The 19,550-nt window shown below is 35.3% G+C and overlaps 1 protein-coding gene across 7 annotated transcripts in view; it reads left to right on the top strand.

Annotated features, from left to right (window-relative positions):
• The window catches only part of PDE4D (phosphodiesterase 4D), a 1,555,180-nt gene that overhangs the window by 1,240,218 nt on the left and 295,412 nt on the right, over positions 1–19,550 (top strand). The window contains exon 1 of one of the 7 annotated variants that reach the window (XM_054489827.2): positions 5,552–6,274. The exons of the other annotated variants lie outside the window; for them this stretch is intronic. Within the exon in view, the coding sequence (XP_054345802.1) occupies positions 6,210–6,274 (65 nt within the window). The 5' untranslated portion in view covers positions 5,552–6,209. Of the gene's footprint in view, positions 1–5,551; positions 6,275–19,550 lie in introns of those variants that run through there. 7 annotated transcript variants of the gene reach the window in all.

Below are 19,550 nucleotides of genomic sequence, written 5' to 3'. Positions count from 1 at the left end.
ACTGATCAGTATACTTAGAAAGGGTTAAAAAATGTCAATTTTACGTGATGTGTATTTTACCATAATAAAAAATACTTAGTATTTACCTATATTTAGAGAGAGTTGACATACAGTCATTTGATAAATAAAATTTGTAAATGTGTGTGCTTAGATAAACATAGAAAATTGTTTTAAAGTAAAACTTATAGATTTCTAGCTTTAAAACTGTGGAGAAACAATCTTCCTATGCCATTTTTTTCTTTAAAAAGTCACTCAAACCAATAATTAGTGCAAAAAACAGAAAGGTACATTTCATCTTTGAGGAAACTGTGAGATGTCTGTAACTCTAAGCCACGATACATAAAGATAGAAGTAGGAGGAGAAAAGGTCAATAACTTAACCAAATCAGAGAACAATACTAAAGTGAAGCAAACTGAGCTGCCCCAGTCCCCCAAAACATACTTTGGAAGATGGAAGAGTTCCAAATATATATGTGTATGAACATATATATTATATACACTTCTCCATAAGCCCTCACTCTTTTTCAGTGTAGTCAACATACTTTGCATCCCTTTCCATGGAAGACAGAGACTTTGGGATACTAGGCAGAGAGTAGGAGAAGGATGGCTGTATGTTTAACTTTATTTAGGACAATTAAATGAACGTCTGCAATGTGTCAGTAAGACCTTCAGCGTCCTTCTCCTACCCATAGCAGAATGCTAGGAAGCATATTTATATTCTTCTCTAGAAAAATAGAGATACCACAGAGGAAAAAATCTCTTACAAATAGTAACATTTGGAAGAGGCAAAGAAAATCCCCACTGGGCACTTGATGATGCTGCAGTAAAACTCCCAGCACACAAGCCTCACCCGTGCACTTAGAGCTTACTGTCACTTTCTGGGGTCTCATTCTTGTGTATGAATTGGGATCAGGAATCAATGCTGGAGTTTGAGGATACTACACTCATTGCTCTTGGTTTACATTATTTACATGTATTTCTTTAATAAAATTTAAATATTTAATTCAACATAAGGTTAAATTTGCAGAGATGCATTTAAGTTTAGAATAAAGAAGAACAAGAAATGTGAAAGAGGGACAAGAGGAGAGGCAGAATGCAAAGGAAATACAGCAGCACTTAGACAATTTTAAATTAGATAATTTAAGTTTTCTTCTGAAATCCAGTATTGAATTAGTGCAAAATTCTGAAAGTCAATTACAAAATTCATTTTATGTCAACATTACTGACTCCATGCACAAATGTTTATTCTAGTTTTAAAAACTAGTGTTCTTTACCTTTTAATAGCCAATGTAATTTGTTGACAAATATTGAAATTTATACGTTACCAGAGGTCTTACGTATTGTTAACTTTTAAAATGATCATTTGTTAACCAGTATTGCCTGTTGAGGCAATCAAAATGTCATCTGTTGCATAGGTAACAGGAAACTACCATTACTCATGTTGTGAGATGGTCAAAGACCTTATCATACTTTATGGCTAACAAACTCATGATGTTGTCATATATGCCCTCATCACAGTGTTTGTGATACCTAAAAGTTAGTGCCTAAAAATTAGAAACAAGGACAGTGAAGTTACATTGTTTAATCCTGCATATCTTAAAGATCTAACTTTTTCTAGCTGTTAAATATGTTTATCATTATACTAGTAATGTACATGCACCACTTGTATTAAATTAATTCATTGCCACTGTCCAACTAAAGAGGATGGATGCATTTTAAAAACTTCCAAAAACTTGGTAGCATTTTTTAATCTCTTTCTCTTCCTCTTTTCTGTCTTCCACACACACACACAAACACACACATACACATACATACATGCACACATACACATCATGAAGAGCAAGCTTTGGAATGAAATATACCTGGGTCCAAAAATTTTGAACAAATTGTTGACTTTCTTTATGTATGAAGTTATTATTATCACATCTACTTTGGAGGGATGTTGTGATGTATAAGTAAGAAAGTATAGTCTACTTAGCACGTAGGTAATTAATAATTAGTAGTGATTATTATTATCCTAACCTGACAGTTTATGAAAGAGGTAGGAAATCTGAAGATAGGAAAGCCTTCAAAATATAATACTCTGGACTTCTTCTTTGGGAATTAAGGAATGTAGCTCCAAGCAAGGTTCATGCCAGTAGGAAAGTCCTTGAATCCAGTTGTATTCCTAGTAAGTGTAATAAAATAAAAGAAACCTCTAGAAATTGCCTCAGAATTCCCCTCCAGATAAGGAAAATAACACAATATTTCTCAATAATGAGGAACTGCTACAGGAGTTCAAAGTGTCTTATTCTCATTAACGTTAGAGTACAATAGAGAATAGCAGGAAACTGTAAAAACTGCAGTCCCCTGGTCTTTTTTTCTAAAAAGTTAGTTTGACATATCTGGAGTACTGAATTTCAGCATATTTGAGAGGCCTGAATATTTAGTTGATATATAATATGGCTCTAAGAAATATGCTCATGATAGATTGGAAAGTATAGAATGTCTATTTTAATCTGAAAATAGGAATTTAGAGAACAGAAGATTTGATAGTAGGCAGTGTATTTGAAAATTGTAATACTTGAGAAAACCTGAGTTGTATAGTAAAATTATTCCGTAACACCTCATTCAATTGGCTTCATTTAATGTTTAATGTTTAATTCATGGATAAATGTCATAAGTCTCACAAGTCATGCTCACCATTGAATGATAAGAGAAAGGGAGATCACATTTTAGGTGCGCACAATCTACCTGTATGCAATTGATGCTTTCCATGTAAGTGTTGCCAGGTTGTATCGGGGCACCATTAGCGGTATGAGACAGACTTTAGGAGTTATTTTGGACTCTTTTTTTTCTATTAATATATACTTATATTTTGGGGGCAAATTATACCAGAATATTAAATCTATTTACAGAATAAATATAAAGTTACCTTTTATATTCAGTTTAAGTTTTTTTAAAAAGTGAGTCAATTAAGAAAAATATCAAATCATGGTATAGATGGAATGCTAATATGGAAAGAATTATGAAGGTGGTGTTATGACTGAAGTTTCAGAAACATCAAATGACATAGTCATTTGATTCAACAAAACATCTGCAGATGGATGACCCAATGGATGTATACATCTGTGGTACAGTCTATTGAAATGTGGTAACAACCAGAAAGTAAAAGGTCCATACATTATACAATTCAGTACAACAGGGAAATACTGAGAAATAATCGCAGCTTCTGGATCAAAAGCATAGGCCACATGGTTCCTAAATCCAGTCTCCCCATATTCAGGCCTCCTCATCAGCCTGCATGCCATCATATGCTTGCATGCTAACAGGAATTTGGAGGGAAATACCATATCTTTTCCATTTGGGGAAGCTTTTCAGAGGGAAAACTACAGGATGCTTAGATTACAAAACATTCTTTCAGAAATGTTCATGTGAGAAATGGTCTTACAAGTGGAGAAAACTCTGTAACATCAAATACATACTATTTGTTTTTTTATTCTGTCACTACCTTAAATATTAGGAGTAGAAGCAAAATTTAAATTTAAATCTCAATGGTCTTACAACACAGTGCATCTTTCTTTCTCTGTAATGGCAACCTTGATGTACCAATCCAAAAACTTTGAGCATTCTGGTTAGTTCCATACATTGTCAGATTCCCCACTTAAGTTTGTTTTTGCTGAGGGAGAGGGGCGATTTCTTAGTCATTATGGTACTATTATACAGTCTTTAGTAGATGCCCAATAATTGTGTTAGGTTTTCAGAGAAAGATTCTTGGAAGATGTAAAACGTTGGACAAGTAAGCAAGGAACAGCACATGGGGCTGCACTAAACTCCTGTGTGTGTGACAGAGAAGGGAGTGGCATCAGGCTAAATCATCTCATTGGGACATGGATCTGGGGGACAGTAGAACACAGGCTAATTGTTTCTGGAGAGTTGAAAACTCAGCATTCAGACATTATGTTCTCTGATCATTGTCATTTTCTTTCTGAAATGGCAACTGGAAGCTATTTGGTAGACCTTAAATGGAGAGAACAGTGTTTCAAATAAATAGTAGTTGCCTAATTTTACTTGGTTTGCTTTTGTTGTTTCTTTTCCCACATTTAAATTCCAATAAGAAAAAAATTAAACCTCTTCCTCTAAATCCCCTCTCCCCTAAAAATGATTAGTCTCACAAACCATTTAAATTTCCAAAAAAATACGTGATTAATTAACCTGCTTTAAAATGCCAGCAATATACTAGACATGGGACAGTGCTAAGAAAGTGTGAATGTCCCCTGGCAGTCATAAGGAAACTGAAAAGCTTAAGGGGATAACTATGTGGAAAGCAATTTATTGGCATTTACCGTAAGAGGCCTGAGAGTCATTGAAAGAAGACTAAGTCACAAATGCACCTTGAAGTGTGACCAGGGGAGCAGATGAAGGGTTTGTTGTAAGAAGCAGCCAGAGCCTCTGGCGGATGCCGTACTACATTTTCCAAGTTGTTTGGGTGGGTCACAACTGCACTCCAACATCCTGTCTGCAAATGCTAAATAAACACCAAGTTCACGTCAGACTAGAGAACCAACGTACTAACTAATGCCATTTAAGCAATCAGAATGCTTACATTATTTTCACTTGGTAATTCACATCCAAAATAATTGAAGTTGGCACACCCAGAGGAGTATATATCCTCTGTGTAGATGTTCAGAGAGATAGGCAGGCTGGTCAACCGTTCCTTCTGTTAGGAGCAATTGGAATCAGCTTAGATTGTATCTACTGTAATAGAAAATATTTTATATTTAGGAGGTGGGAAAGGTTTTGGCCTTCAAAATAATAAGAGATATTGACAAGATATAAAGCTTCATTCCTTACTGAAGAGCTGTTAAGGATTAGCAAACCCAAGTCTCTGTGTGTAGAGATGAATGAAATTTGCATATTTTTTTAAAAAAATAAGGTTTAGAAAACATTGTGCAAGGGAACAGCCTTAATACGTGCAGCCACTTGTCCAGGAATAATACATTCGATTTTTCAGTTTAAAATTCCAGTATGTTCTGATCCAAGGGTGCCTGTTACACTCTGCTGAATTTTTAAGAGGTAATTTACATTTCTACAACAAACTCCAAAGCATGACATTTCATTACATCCGCTCAAAATGAACAGCTGCTAAGTCATCAAGTTCTCTCAACTTTGCTTCTAAAGAGAAAGTTTAGTTTTAGTGCTTCAGTGAAGTACTTTTTTGAAAGAATGACTTATAAAATTCATTTATTACGGTAAATAAACAACTTAATGGCAAGGGGTGTGTTCCTTATAAAGGTGCTCACGGAATGTTACCCAGAATAACACAGACATCTCATTTCCCAGAGAAGGAAATGGTTTTATAAGTTTTGTGAGGTCTCTTGTCTGCTTGGCCGGTTTACAGTGCTGGTCTCTGGAGCTGATCCGCCCCTTTGCTTTGTAAGTCTCAGCAATTGACGAGGCTAGGCTGGGCGCTGGGATTTTTTTTTTTTTTTTTTTTTTTTTTTTTTTTTTCCTTTCTCACTGCCCTGCGGTGTTTTGAACTGCCTTCTTGCAGACGTCATACAGCCCTTGAGGGATAGTTTCTGCCTGGTGAGATTGAATGATAGTTCTCATTCACAAAGCCCTGGATTCTAAGCAGGGACACACAGAAATTACTTTCGCAGGTAAATCAGCCCACCCAGCCAAAGTGTGGAGAGCTTTGTTCCTTGGCTGACTTCTTTGCTCCACGGAGAGGAGTGTTTTCCTGTGCTTGCCCTGAAATGGAACTTCCTTGACAGCTCTCCCGTGTTACAGTACCTGCCGGTCATTTTCTTTTTCTTTCTCTCTACCTGCGCTCTTCGAGTGTCAGAAACCTTTAAATCTGTTACTATGGAATTGCAAAAAAGAGATCAAGTGACTCTTTCACTATGCTGGTTTCCCTTGTGACCCAGATGAAGAATCAATTCAGAATTCAGTTCCTCCCTTGGCATTGCAAGATACAAAAGAAACTGTCACTTCCTAACAGCCTAGTACTGGAGTAAATTTAGTATGAAGGAAGAAAGCGCTCTTGCGTGTTAGAACCTTGCCCATGAGCTGGACCGAGGACAGGAGGTGGACTCCAGGAAAATTGGATTTCTTCAAGCAGCCTCCCTTGGAAATGGAATATCTTTAAAATCTTCTTTGCAGAAAGACAGTTAGAATGTATTAATCAGAATAGTTGAAGACTTATTTTCCTTTTTATTTTTTTTCAAAATGAGCATTATTATGAAGCCAAGATCTCGATCTACAAGTTCCCTAAGGACTGCAGAGGCAGTTTGGTAACGTGCTTTTCTCTCATGCTTTTCCCCTTTTCTGTTTTAAGATTGACGTACTCCTTGAGTATTTAGTAAGTTGTGTGATGTCGAGGCTTTGTGAAAGAAGGCAGTATTGGCGGCGCTTTTATTCTTTATTTTGTTCCCAAACTCATGTGCTTTAACCAAATGGGTGCTGATTTTTTTTTTAATTCCTCTTGGACTGTAACAATTTATCTGATGATAATTTTTAAAGGAGGAAAGAAACTTGCAAATATGTTGGGAGTTTTGAAAATGAAAACTTGTCATTTTTCAGTGTCTGATTCAGTTGCTTGTTTTCTTATCTTCTTTGCTTGCTGCAAGCAGGCTGGTGGTTGACAGGCTTTGCCCTTGTCTTTAAAAGCAATACCCTCACTTTTAGCACAGATGTGTTAGAAATTAATAATGTTATTTATATTTAATCATACGCATGAAACAAACTTGAATTTAACTCTGGCTAAATGTATATCAAGTTGCTTATCATTCAATCATCTCTTATGTTTTATTTTATTAGAAATGATTCCTAGTAATTATATTTTTGGTTATTTTAATGCTTTTACTCTGATGAAAAATATGTCAGTTTCAATGTATTCTAATGTTCTATTATTTCCCCAATGGTGATTTGATATGCTCATCAGCATATGGCATGGCCCTTAAGGAGTATTTTCCAACAAAGTAACTTTTTTTTCTACAATAGATATTTACAAAATACTTTTATGGCTATTTTAGGGGTTAGTCTTATTTTGTTTTTCTTAGTGATTGATTATAAATAACTAAGCTCACCTCTTTGAAATGGAAATAGTCATACCTCAGACTGGGGAAATAAAAGCCATGATTGAAGTGAGGTGGTTGAGAATAGGAGAAAAACAGGCCAGCAAAATATGCATTATCATGTGAGCAGGCCAACACACATGTAAATAAATTATTTGCATCAGGAATTTAGCTAGTGTTTTTGGATAGGTTAGCCTTTGCTGTTATTGTAGTGTTTTACAGTCAACCAGAAACAAGAATTGCCCCATCCACAGTATTTCTGTGAGTTTTAATAAATTATAGATGAAGATTTTGTCTCTTAAGTTACTTGCCATTTCTTACAAAATAACACGTGCAATAAATTATTCCTTGAGTTTATTTAAAGAAAAGATTGCATCTGCAAATAAATTCGGAGAGTCCTGTCCTTTTTTTCCCCAAACAATAAATACTGGAAAATCCTTAAAATCCTTGTATGAATTACCATAGATAATATAAATCACCAACATGAGTAAACAGAATTTATAATATACATGAATTTTACTCATTTATAATTTATACCATTCCTATGTGAAAAGATGATACTACTTAAAAAATAGTGTTTAACCAAACTATTTCTCTTTTTATCTAAACTGCCAGGAGATGTAGTTTCAAATTTAGGTTTCAATTGGAAATAATTTGTTCATTTCAGGAGATGAGTAACATTGACACCCTTTGCCTGAGATTATCATAGTCTATTTTTATCCACAATTATTATATTTTTTGTTTTAAATTGTATGAGATATTTTCATAAATCAGGCCACAATTTAAAATGCATTTTTAAATATATTGATTTGTTCATTGTATATTGTTCCATTTAACTAAAAATATTCTCCTTAGACTTGGGGATAGAATGATTTTTGTGTAAGAAATAAATCTCTCTCTATATATGAATGATTCTTAGATTTAACTACACACTATAGAAACCTCTCCAGTTATTAATATTACATCTGACTTAATAATATAACTGCTTGGGTATATCACTGCAGCTGCCAAATAATCTGGCCTGAGGGTATAATCAGCTGTAGTAACAGTTTTGCCATTTTATTATCCTTCTATCAGTCAAATATTGTACACATCTATTACATTTATTTATTTAATTACATGTGTAAAATCAATATAGATTATAGATTTGGCATATAGAGAAAATATATGTTTGTGTGTATATATATGTATACACACACACGTACTTACTTGAGCATTAAAAAAACCCAAACGGCCTCTCTTCTTGTGCCTCTGCACATAAAGGCCACAAGGCCTCAAATTGCTCAAAGGGACAATGTTTTCTCACCAGTGTTCCTGTCCGCATTTCTCCACCACCACCCTACCCTCATTCCTTTTCGGTTGACTTCCCATGAGAGAGACCTAAAACTTTGCCATTTATCTCTTTTTCAGAGGTTTATTTGTTTTCAGGTTGATCTCCAAAATACTTTGTTCTTGGGACCCATCTTTCTGGCTTTACCATCTTCACTCTGATTACATAAATCTATTTTGTGTTCCATTGGTCTACTTTCTCCAAAGCTGTCTACTTTCTTCCGGGATTCCCCAAAGCCAAACATTACGTTTGGAAGTTTGTTGTATTGTGCAAGAATCCAATGTTTTGGATTACTTCTTTACCTTTTTCTATTTGTTTCTCTCCAAGTATCATAAAAAGCAGTCCACACTAACTTGTCCTTACAGCCTTAATTAAACTGCTATGAGATATTCACATTTTAAATGGGATTTCATGGCAAACTTGTATTTTATACCCTTCCTCTTATTAAAGGTCAGCCTATTGTAATTAAAATTTTATTAATTTCAAGACAAAATACAAATAACCTTAAAATTAATCTATTTGTCTCTTTGTAACATAGGTGTCCAAATTTAGGGTTTATATAATAAAGGTATATACTAGGTTGCTTTTATTTAATGAACAGTTATTTATATGCCAGGTTCTAGCAGAAAGTTATTATAGTATTTATTCTTAAGCATTATTTAAAAAAAAGTGCCTGCATGAAATTGAGAAAAACTTTATATATTTTCTTATGCTCATAAAGTTAATAAAATTAGCAGATTCATTGATTGCAGAATTGTTTGCCTTTCTTGCATATCTTAAATTCAGATTTAGTCAGTTGTTATATACTATGAAAATATTACCTTACATATTCCTTGATATCTTTTTAACACTTTTATAAACATTTATAAACATTTCCCAGGGATACTTCTCATTAATGTAATTAAGACTTGTGATTTAGTTTAAGTAAGTAAAACATTATTAGTCTTACAAATATAAATATAAAGAGAAGTTTAGTCAATGGAAGTGGACTTTTTTCTTTCCTGCTGTCAGAACAGTGTTTAGGATTTATGTGTTACATGTAAGATCATTCATTATGTAATCTGAAAAAAAAAGAGATGCTATTCTTCAAAATATGACTAGTTGTTTTTAAAGCAAATTTTAAAATTGGTTATTGTATATGTAATAGTACTTACACTTTTCATTATAAGTATTATTATGTAATAAGTATACATGTGATACTTAGGTTTGTAGATGTAGAAAAAATTCTGGAAGACTCTGTCCAAGCTTTTGGTAGTGGTTATTTTTTAGGAGTAAAAAAAAAAAAAAATGGTAGGAGTGAAGGTAGGGGGGACTGCCTCTCTTTTCTTCACTGTATTTGCATATTGTATGTAGTTTTTATCAATAAAGTATTATATATGAAAGTTTAAAATATTAAAAATATACCTACTATATGTATTAGCAAGCTCATCTTTATATATGCCAATATCTACTTATCCATTAAACCACAATTTGCTCAGGGTATAAAATATGCAAATGAGTATTTCAGTACTGGGTGGATACAATTTTCTGAATTTTCTTGCAACTCTGACCAATGGAGGATTATAATTTTTTTATTAGCTCTTTTCTCTTAAGGTTGTAAAAATCTAGGCGAGCTTAGCATTCTTATTTTGGCCTCATGATCACGGTGGAAAGCATTCGTATAAGCTAAAATGTCCAATTTTATAATTGAGAATCAAAAAGATGGAATAACATTAATAAGTTGGAAGGAAAATAACCCATTAACCCCATTATTCCATCCTCAGTTATTCTCATTTTCAACTTACCTTACGTATCTTAAATAGCTGTAAATACTCTTTCTGTACTCTGCTTCTTCATTTAACATATAATATTTTTCTATTTTTGGCCAGGCGGCGTAGCTTGCTCCTATAATACCTGCAATTTAGGAGGCCGAGGCAGGCAGATCGCTTGAGACCAGGAGTTCAAGACCAGCCTGGCCAAAATGGCGCAACCCTGTCTCTACTAAAAATACAAAAATTAGCCGGAGTGGTGGTACATGCCTGTAATCTCAGCTTCTTGGGAGGCTGAGGCATGAGAATTGCTTCAACCCAGGAGGTGGAGGTTACAGTGAGCCAAGATCGTGCCACTGCACTCCAGCCTGGGTGACAGAGCAAGACTCTGTCTCAATTAAAAAAAAAAAAATCTGTTTTTCTAATACTTATAGCTTTCATTTTATTGAGTGTCTTATGAATGAGAGCTCTATCAAGAATTTTACATATATATTATTTAGTTCTTATTACATATTGAAAAGAAGGAGTTGTTAATCCTAATTTTACAGGTGAGAAAATGATTCTGTGAGATGAAATAACTTGAGCAAGGTCATAGGCTGGGGTAACCCAAGTCTGTCTACCTCAAAGAACATGCTCTGGTTCTTCAGCTTGTTGCCTTCTTCTACTGTCTATATAATTATCTTTTTTAATGGCCATAAAAGTGTTCATGTTGTGAATATTTCTAGATGCATTACAGTATTTGGCAGTTCTCTTTTCAGAAGTATGGTAGCCTATGAAATTTAGGGTTGACATTGTTGGTTGTTGAAAAATAGCTTTGTGAAAGGCTCCTGTAGCTTGTAGGCCATTATATTCTCTACTGGTAGCAAATAAGGTCCTCTGGTCTTTATAACAGACAATAAAGAACAAAAGGCCAATGCCTCACAATTTTGAATAGATTGTCTTTCCAATTATATTAGCAAGTTTTTCTGTTCTCTGCAAGCTCTGTAAGGCTTCAGGTTGGAAACAAGTAGTACATATCAGATTTTGTATGACGTTTAAGATCAGCTTTGAAAAAAGTATGCAATCTTCCTTCCTATTTCTTTTATCTTAGAAACTTGTAAATAGGCAAACAAATGGAATTCTCATATTTTCTGCCTGTGCAATATATATTATGATTTGGTTTAGGTATGTGACTACTGTCGAAGTTGGTTCAGGGTTTTGAGCATGAAGTAAACTTTTTTTGGTCCTATTACCCAAGTTAGTGGTGCATCTGTTATGAAATATACTTAAAGATACACAGCTTTTAGAAATGATTAAGATACCTTGAAATATTTGATGTATTTAAAACATAACTAGAAAAACACAGAGTGGATCACAGATAGGTTTACTCCTTAAAGTCATGAAGTACGAGATTCCCTGGAAAAAGCTGTTTGTCCACTGTACTTCTAACATGCTCTGTGTCCCTGGAGGAGTCACCTAGTCCCTCTGAAGCCAAGTCTACTGTCCTGTAAAATAAAAGGGGCAAGGCAGGTCAATGGATTTTAAACATGTTTATTTCAATGGAACATTTTTTATTAATGAAATGTGAGTTGAAGTTAATATAAATGAATATTTATACTGTAAGTTTTAGATATAAAATCATATATAAATTCAATATATAGATATAATTTTTAAAAACATAGATATGTGTGAAATATATAAGTAAAAAAATAAGCACACATAAAACAATAAAACAGCCACTGAGTTTGTACATTTACCCCCCACCCCAAATTCAAACCCTCTCCTTAAAATACCTCTAAAGACTTTAGGATTCCAAGGAATATTGTTTGAAAACCACTAAGCTAATGACTGTTAAGATCACTTACAGTTTTACTCTCTGCAGTGCTGCCTTACCATGGGAGAGTCATTTGTGTATTCTGTATCTCTATATGGATTGGGATAAACTCGTAGGTAATGTAGCAGTTCAAATACCTCTGCCTTATAAGACTTTGAAGTTATGGAACATTTCCCACTTCTGAGATATCACAGAAGAGTTATCACTATAATAGTTAAGATCTATTCATTTTATTTAGCATCTTATTTTTTACAAGTTTATTTTAGGCTTATCTGGAATGAGAAAATCATGCATTAAACACTGTATGATGCATAGCTGATAATTCAGGAAGTGAGTATGTTTGTTGGTAAAGAAATGCTGAATTGGTATTAAATTCTTCAGAAGAAAGATGCTTCTTTTGGTATTTCAAAGTGGGGTTCTCCACCCTCTTTTTCTATCATGTCAACTGGCTGTGGTTATGTGTGCAATAATACTTAGTCCTGACTGCAACTCTTTTTTTTTTCTTCCCCACGGATCTGGGGCACACCATGGTTTTGGCCTTATCATTAAAACTTGCCTTTTGGCAGAGGTAAAGGAATAGCTCACTTAGTAGTTCCTCTGTCAATCATTCCAATCATGTAATGAATTCTTTTGAATCAGAAGAGATGATGACATGAAGGTAACCATGAGTATAGGAATAGTTAGTCATGGATCCACCCAACCATTACTAGCAAGATTGAGAAAAGTAGATTCTAAGATGAAACTGAAGAGGAAGAATATTAATGAGGCCTCTAAGGAGTTTTTAACTTTTTTAGGGAAAGATGCTGAGCGATATGTATAAATATTCCCAATAATACTAATACTAAACATATAGAATTGTCAAAGTCTAGATAAAAGTAAAGAGAATAGGGCCTGAGGGATATTAGCTAGGTTGGTGAGGAAGATAGTCACAAAGAAAGCACAGTCTTAATAAAAAATCAATATAGATTTCCTTGGAAGCCTTTCCAGAGGTGATCCAATATCTCATAAGATAATACAGGGGTTGAAGGTGTATTAGAAAATGGACAGAAGTAAGGTATACTTCAGTCACAAGCACCAAATCTCTGCAGGGATTGGTGCCTATGGGAAGGGCTGGGGTACCACATGGGGCACGATGACAGCAAGCCTGGGTAAGACAGTGTTAAATATAACTGTGTACAGGTAACTAACTAATGAGAGCCTGTGCCAGTGATATGTCTCAGCTCTCAAATTGCCTAGTTCTTTGTCAAGTTTGACCTAAATTAGAAAGCATTTCAAAAGTATGGAAAGTAGGAAGAATGCCAGAACCTATGGATGCAGTTTTTTAGCATGACAAGGGCAACATTATAAGTATTTATTATCTGTCCTAAGCCTTCTAAGGGGATTGGCTCCCTAATGAGCATCCTGGGTGATGGCTGAGGATGCGAATTAGAGAAGCTAACAGAAGGGTGAACTTCTCTTCAGAATAAGAGTTAGAAAAACACAAGGGAATATTTCAAGAGAAGAGCTGGGGAAGTGTGGCAAGAAAAAAGAGATTATAGAGAGACCAATATGGAAGAATTCCAGCCTAGTTTGAGCTAAGCATCCACCATCTAGCACCCTACCCTGTTTAATAACACTGGCAACCTCTGGGCAAAAGCTGCCATTAATGAAACTCAGTGTAGAGGACATTTGCTCCCCATCTCAGCCCTAAGAATTTCTGCCATAGGATAAAGGGGGTCACCTGCAAGCCCTTCCATTTCCCTACTACACATGAGGAAGAATAAGAAATTAGAAAACTAGAAACTAGGTTTAGAATGTATGCACACCAAGGATTGCATCTTCCAAAGCACCCTTATAGGAAGCAGTCCTGATGTTTTAAACCCACACAGTTAGGAAGTTTTCTTTATATCTAATACAAATCTTCTTTGCTTAAATTCTAACCCATTTCCTCTTAGTTGTCAGTAGATATAATGAGAGTGAATCAATAGATCAACCAATTCTTCTTTATGGCCTTTGAAAACTGCTAGTGAGTGACTTCTTGGTCTTTTTTCATTTCATATTGCAAAATATTCATTCTAAATTGTAAAATAGATGGCACCAGTGTGACTTGTTAAAAGAAATGTTTCATTAAACATAATTTCAGTGTGTAATTGTTTTCAGACTTCCTAGAGAAAAGTGCTCCCATTGTACCTAATTCTCTTTCTTGTTTAAAATACATCAAAGATGAGAAATTGAGCTCTTTTTAGTGAACTTGCTTGAGACATTCATATGGAATACAGAAAATAATAATTCCTAACATTCATGATGTCATTCCATTGCAATGTGGTGCAGAGTTTTTTCTTTGCATCAAGGAATTTATATGACTGATACTTTTTTAGTCAGGATAAATTACTGTAAAATGTGTCCACTTTTAACCAATGGCATTCTAACATGGGATAGGCAAGTGCAGGCTGTGATTTTTGCTCTGATACTGCAACTTTGTTATAGAATAGCAAGTAACTGATTGGCAGCTAGATCACCAGCTAGCTGGAGACAGCAGCTCCTAGGTCTATAGTCATAGTTGGAGTCATAACCTTATTAATGATGATAGCTACAATGTATTGGGCATCTACTCTTTGACAGACAATGAACTTAGTACTATATACAGTTGAGCTCATTTTATCCTCAAAGCAACTGTATGAATAAAACTTGAAGTGGCACAGCTTATAAAATTACAGTGCTGCAGAAAAATCCTGGTCTGTCGAAACTACATCCCATATTTGTTGTTGCCATTGTTTTTGTTGTTCTTATTGTTTTGTTTGCTTTTCCTCACTATCTAAACTGCTTTGGCTACACATAGTTCTGTTTCATGGTATTAGAAAAGTAGTCAACATGCTGCCACTTATACTTTTCCTTCCTGTCCTAGACTGTTCAAGTTTCTTCTTTTAATCTTATGTATATCAAGAACATGTTTGCCTATGGTATTTGTCTGCCTTTCCCCCCAAGATTTGTATACAAGCCTCCAACCGTGAGCCCTAGAGATATATTGAGAAATAGAACATGGACTTTGACATGGCTCCATTCCTTGGAAATCTAGCTAGTTCCTGACTCGTTCAGCTTATTGACTCTCTTCCTCTGGTCAGACTATAAATTGCACTGTTTTCCTTCTCTCTGGCATTTGACCAGTTAGTAGCACCATAAAACCTTTGAAATAAAAGAGACCACAGAGAATAACCTATAATCTGATTTTCCCCGCCCCTAACCCCAGTGTGGAGCTGGAAACATTTTGCTAGTCTTTAACATTTCCAGTCAAGTAGGGTCAAGAAAAACTGTTAAAAACAATGTCAATGCTTAAGTGGTAAAAAGATTTGTTGAAGAATATATATATATATATATATATTTATTTAGAGACAGGGTCTCACTGTGTTTCGCAGGCTGAGGTACAGTGGCTATTTACAGGTGTGATCATATGCACTACAGCCTTGAACTCCTAGTCTCAAGAAATCCTCCTGCCTTAGCCTTCCCAGTAACTGGGACTACAGGCATACAACACCATGCCTGGCTGGAGAAATATTTTTTTAACTTCAAAAAAGAAGTTTGAGCTGAAAAAGAGAGCTAAAAATTAGTCTGTCAGGCAAATGTGTGAAAGCAGTTCTATTATAATTTGTATTGAGCTATAATGTAATTCCTAAACTTATGTCATATAGCTAAGTAAGTAGCTGTAATTCGCATCTTGAAATTTTAAATTTACTTCTTTCCTCTCAATATAGTCTTTATCCAAATTAAAAATTGTGGCGATTTGTATTTATTGTGTACTTAACTATGTGCCAGGCACTGTGCTGTTCACTTGACCTAATTATCTCATTAGATCCTCATGATGAATCCTAGACAGTACTCATTAGTCTTATTCCTCAGACTGAGGCCTAATGAAGTAAAGTGGCTTGCCTAAATTTGAGTGGAAAATAAGATAATTTCATAATTCGCATATTTTCTTAATTATAAAATGTTACCTTTAGCAATGATACATATGTTAATATGTTCAATGAGTTGATCTACCTGAAGTGCTTAGCACATGGCTGGCTCCTTGTGAGTGACCAGGAACTGGTAGCTTATATTATGCATTTTTCAAGTTTACATATTGGTATGACTTTCTAAATAATCAAGAACTCTAAATGTGAAAGCTGATTCATTTTGTAAGGGTTTCTTTTCCATAAGGCAGTCTTTTTTAACACAGTCAGAATTAAGCATTTATATAGAGCTAGGTATTCCAGATAAATCACATTAATAGTGTGATTCAAAGAAGGCACACTGCTATCTAGGTGGGTCAAAGAAGTAAACTACTTAGTGGAGGTGGCAAAATAAGAAGTGGTCAGTTGGAAGCTAAACCACCTCTGATTTAGTTATTTAAAACTCAAGGAGAATCCTCTAGGGAAGCACAACTAGGCAGGGGTTTCATCTGAAAGGAATGGCCAGGTACCTGAGCATTATCTCTAGGTGCATCTTTGTAAAAACTTTTTCCATGTATCTTTCCTACTGGGTGCCACCCTGTGGCTTGGTCCTACGGTAATCACACTGTCAAGCATTCCCTACCTCTCCAAATCCCTTACTCTTCTAGTCCTAAGGTGCGTTTTCGGTTGTGTGATTCACAGATTATTATCTCCCTGGAGCTGAGCCTCATCATCTCTATAAGACCAGACTGAGAAGGACTCCTTTTTCCTTTGTCCTGCCATCCCAGCTCAGCACAGAAGGCTTAAGATGCTTTCTCCATCATTTCTAAAGGACAACAGACAAAAACAGAGACCTGGTTAGGTCTGTTCTTGTGGCGTGAAGTGTAAGGATGAGCTGAACAGCCATAGGGGCTAGAAATGTCAAGAATGCCATACGTTAGAGCAGGCATTTAGCATTCCTGTCTCTGATATCTACTATTTTATTATGAGTAGTTACCAAAACAAAACAAAACAAACTGTAACCGCATTATTTTGTTATAATTAACAACTGCACATTGGGTTAAGTGTGATTGAGGGTGGAGTTCACCAGCTTGGGAAAAAAAATTAACCATTAAAGATTCCCTGAGTGTTTTGCTTTAAAAAGAGATAGCCCAATTACTTTTCTGTGTTTTGTTAAGAGTCTACTAGTATATGAATTAGTAAGAGCTTCTAGGGTAATGTAAAACACATAAAAAAGCAAATTTGATGTTAGCAGACAACTTTTTAAAGGTATTCTTGTAATTGAAAAAATCATTTTACATACATAGGAATGAAATTTTACGCTTACCTAGAAATATATGTGAAATCCCTCCATTATTGCAAGATCTTTTTCATGTAAATATCAAAAGAATTAGACAGTCTGCATTGTTTAAAACCAAGATAGCTAATCTTCTTAATCTATGGGCAACTTGTAATTACGAATAGCAGTAGCTGCCTGGAATAATGTACTGAGAGCTGCGTTGGTCTGAGAGAAAATGTGCTGGGATCCATTGGTGATCTCTGCCAGACAGAAGAGGGACATAGTGTGGCTGCTTGCCATTTAAATGGCCTTGATGATCTCATCATAACTCTATATATCTGATCTCACCATTAAATTTGCATGCAAATAAAGTCATTGTAGCAGAAACAGGTTTTATGCATACGTACAAATACATGTGTATTTTTGATATGTTTTGGCTATTTGTCACCTATGAAGAACGTATAAATATTGTAAACAGAAAAACTCTTTTTGGACGTTGCAAATGCAAAAAAGAAAAATAAGTAATTCTTGCGATAGTTTACTGAGAATGATGATTTCCAATTTCATCCATGTCCCTACAAAGGACGTGAACTCATCATTTTTTATGGCTGCATAGTATTCCATGGTGTATATGTGCCACATTTTCTTAATCCAGTCTATCATTGTTGGACATTTGGGTTGGTTCCAAGTCTTTGCTATTGTGAATAATGCGGCAATAAACATACGTGTGCATGTGTCTTTATAGCAGCATGATTTATAGTCCTTTGGGTATATACCCAGTAATGGAATGGCTGGGTCGAATGGAATTTCTACTTCTAGATCCCTGAGGAATCGCCACACTGACTTCCACAAGGGTTGAACTAGTTTACAATCCCACCAACAGTGTAAAAGTGTTCCTATTTCTCCACATCCTCTCCAGCACCTGTTGTTTCCTGACTTTTTAATGATTGCCATTCTAACTGGTGTGAGATGGTATCTCATTGTGGTTTTGATTTGCATTTCTCTGATGGCCAGTGATGGTGAGCATTTTTTCATGTGTTTTTTGGCTGCATAAATGTCTTCTTTTGAGAAGTGTCTGTTCATGTCCTTCGCCCACTTTTTGATGGGGTTGTTTTCAAAGGTCACCCCTATAATCACTACCCAGATTAAAAATAGTACCAGCAGCCAAAAGTCACCTTTGTGCCCCTTTAAGCCCCTGCCCCCAGCTACTAAAAGTAATAGTGATCCTGATTTTGAAAATCACAAACTTTTTAAATTTTCTGCTTTTGAATTTTGTATAAAAGGAATAATATAGCATGTACTCTTTTGTGTTTGGCTATTTCCCTCACCCCCTTGCAAAATTATGTTTGAAAGATGATCCCTTGTTGATGTGGATATGGTTCATTCATTCTCACTTAAGTATTTCGCAACCTACTCATCTGACAAAGGGCTAATATCCAGAATCTACAATGAACTCCAACAAATTTACAAGAAAAAAACAAACAACCCCATCAAAAAGTGGGCGAAGGACATGAACAGACACTTCTCAAAAGAAGACATTTATGCAGCCAAAAAACACATGAAAAAATGCTCACCAACACTGGCCATCAGAGAAACGCAAATCAAAACCACAATGAGATACCATCTCACACCAGTTAGAATGGCAATCATTAAAAAGTCAGGAAACAACAGGTGCTGGAGAGGTTGTGGAGAAATAGGAACACTTTTACACTGTTGGTGGGACTGTAAGCTAGTTCAACCCTTGTGGAAGTCAGTGTGGCGATTCCTCAGGGATCTAGAACTAGAAATTCCATTTGACCCAGCCATCCCATTACTGGGTATATACCCAAAGGACTATAAATCATGCTGCTATAAAGACACATGCACACGTATGTTTATTGCCGCATTATTCACAATAGCAAAGACTTGGAACCAACCCAAATGTCCAACAGTGATAGACTGGATTAAGAAAATGTGGCACATATACACCATGGAATACTATGCAGCCATAAAAAATGATGAGTTCATGTCCTTTGTAGGGACATGGATGAAATTGGAAATCATCATTCTCAGTAAACTATCGCAAGAACAAAAAACCAAACACCGCATATTGTCACTCATAGGTGGGAATTGAACAATGAGAACACATGGACACAGGAAGGGGAACATCACACTTCGGGGACTGTTGTGGGGTGGGGGGAGGGATAGCCTTGGGAGATATACCTAATGCTAGATGACGAGTTAGTGGGTGCAGCGCACCAGCATGGCACATGTATACATATGTAACTTACCTGCACATTGCGCACATGTACCGTAAAACCTAAAGTATAATAATAATAATAATAATAATAATAATAATAAAGTATAAGTAATTAAGCAAACTTTTGTTTGAGATACAAATTCAGGGTAAAAATCAGATTTTCCATTTAAATAATAATT

Source organism: Pongo pygmaeus, chromosome 4 (assembly GCF_028885625.2).
Source record: "Pongo pygmaeus isolate AG05252 chromosome 4, NHGRI_mPonPyg2-v2.0_pri, whole genome shotgun sequence".
In the NCBI taxonomy this organism is placed as follows: Eukaryota; Metazoa; Chordata; class Mammalia; order Primates; family Hominidae; genus Pongo; species Pongo pygmaeus.
This window is presented reverse-complemented; position numbering and strand designations above follow the sequence as displayed.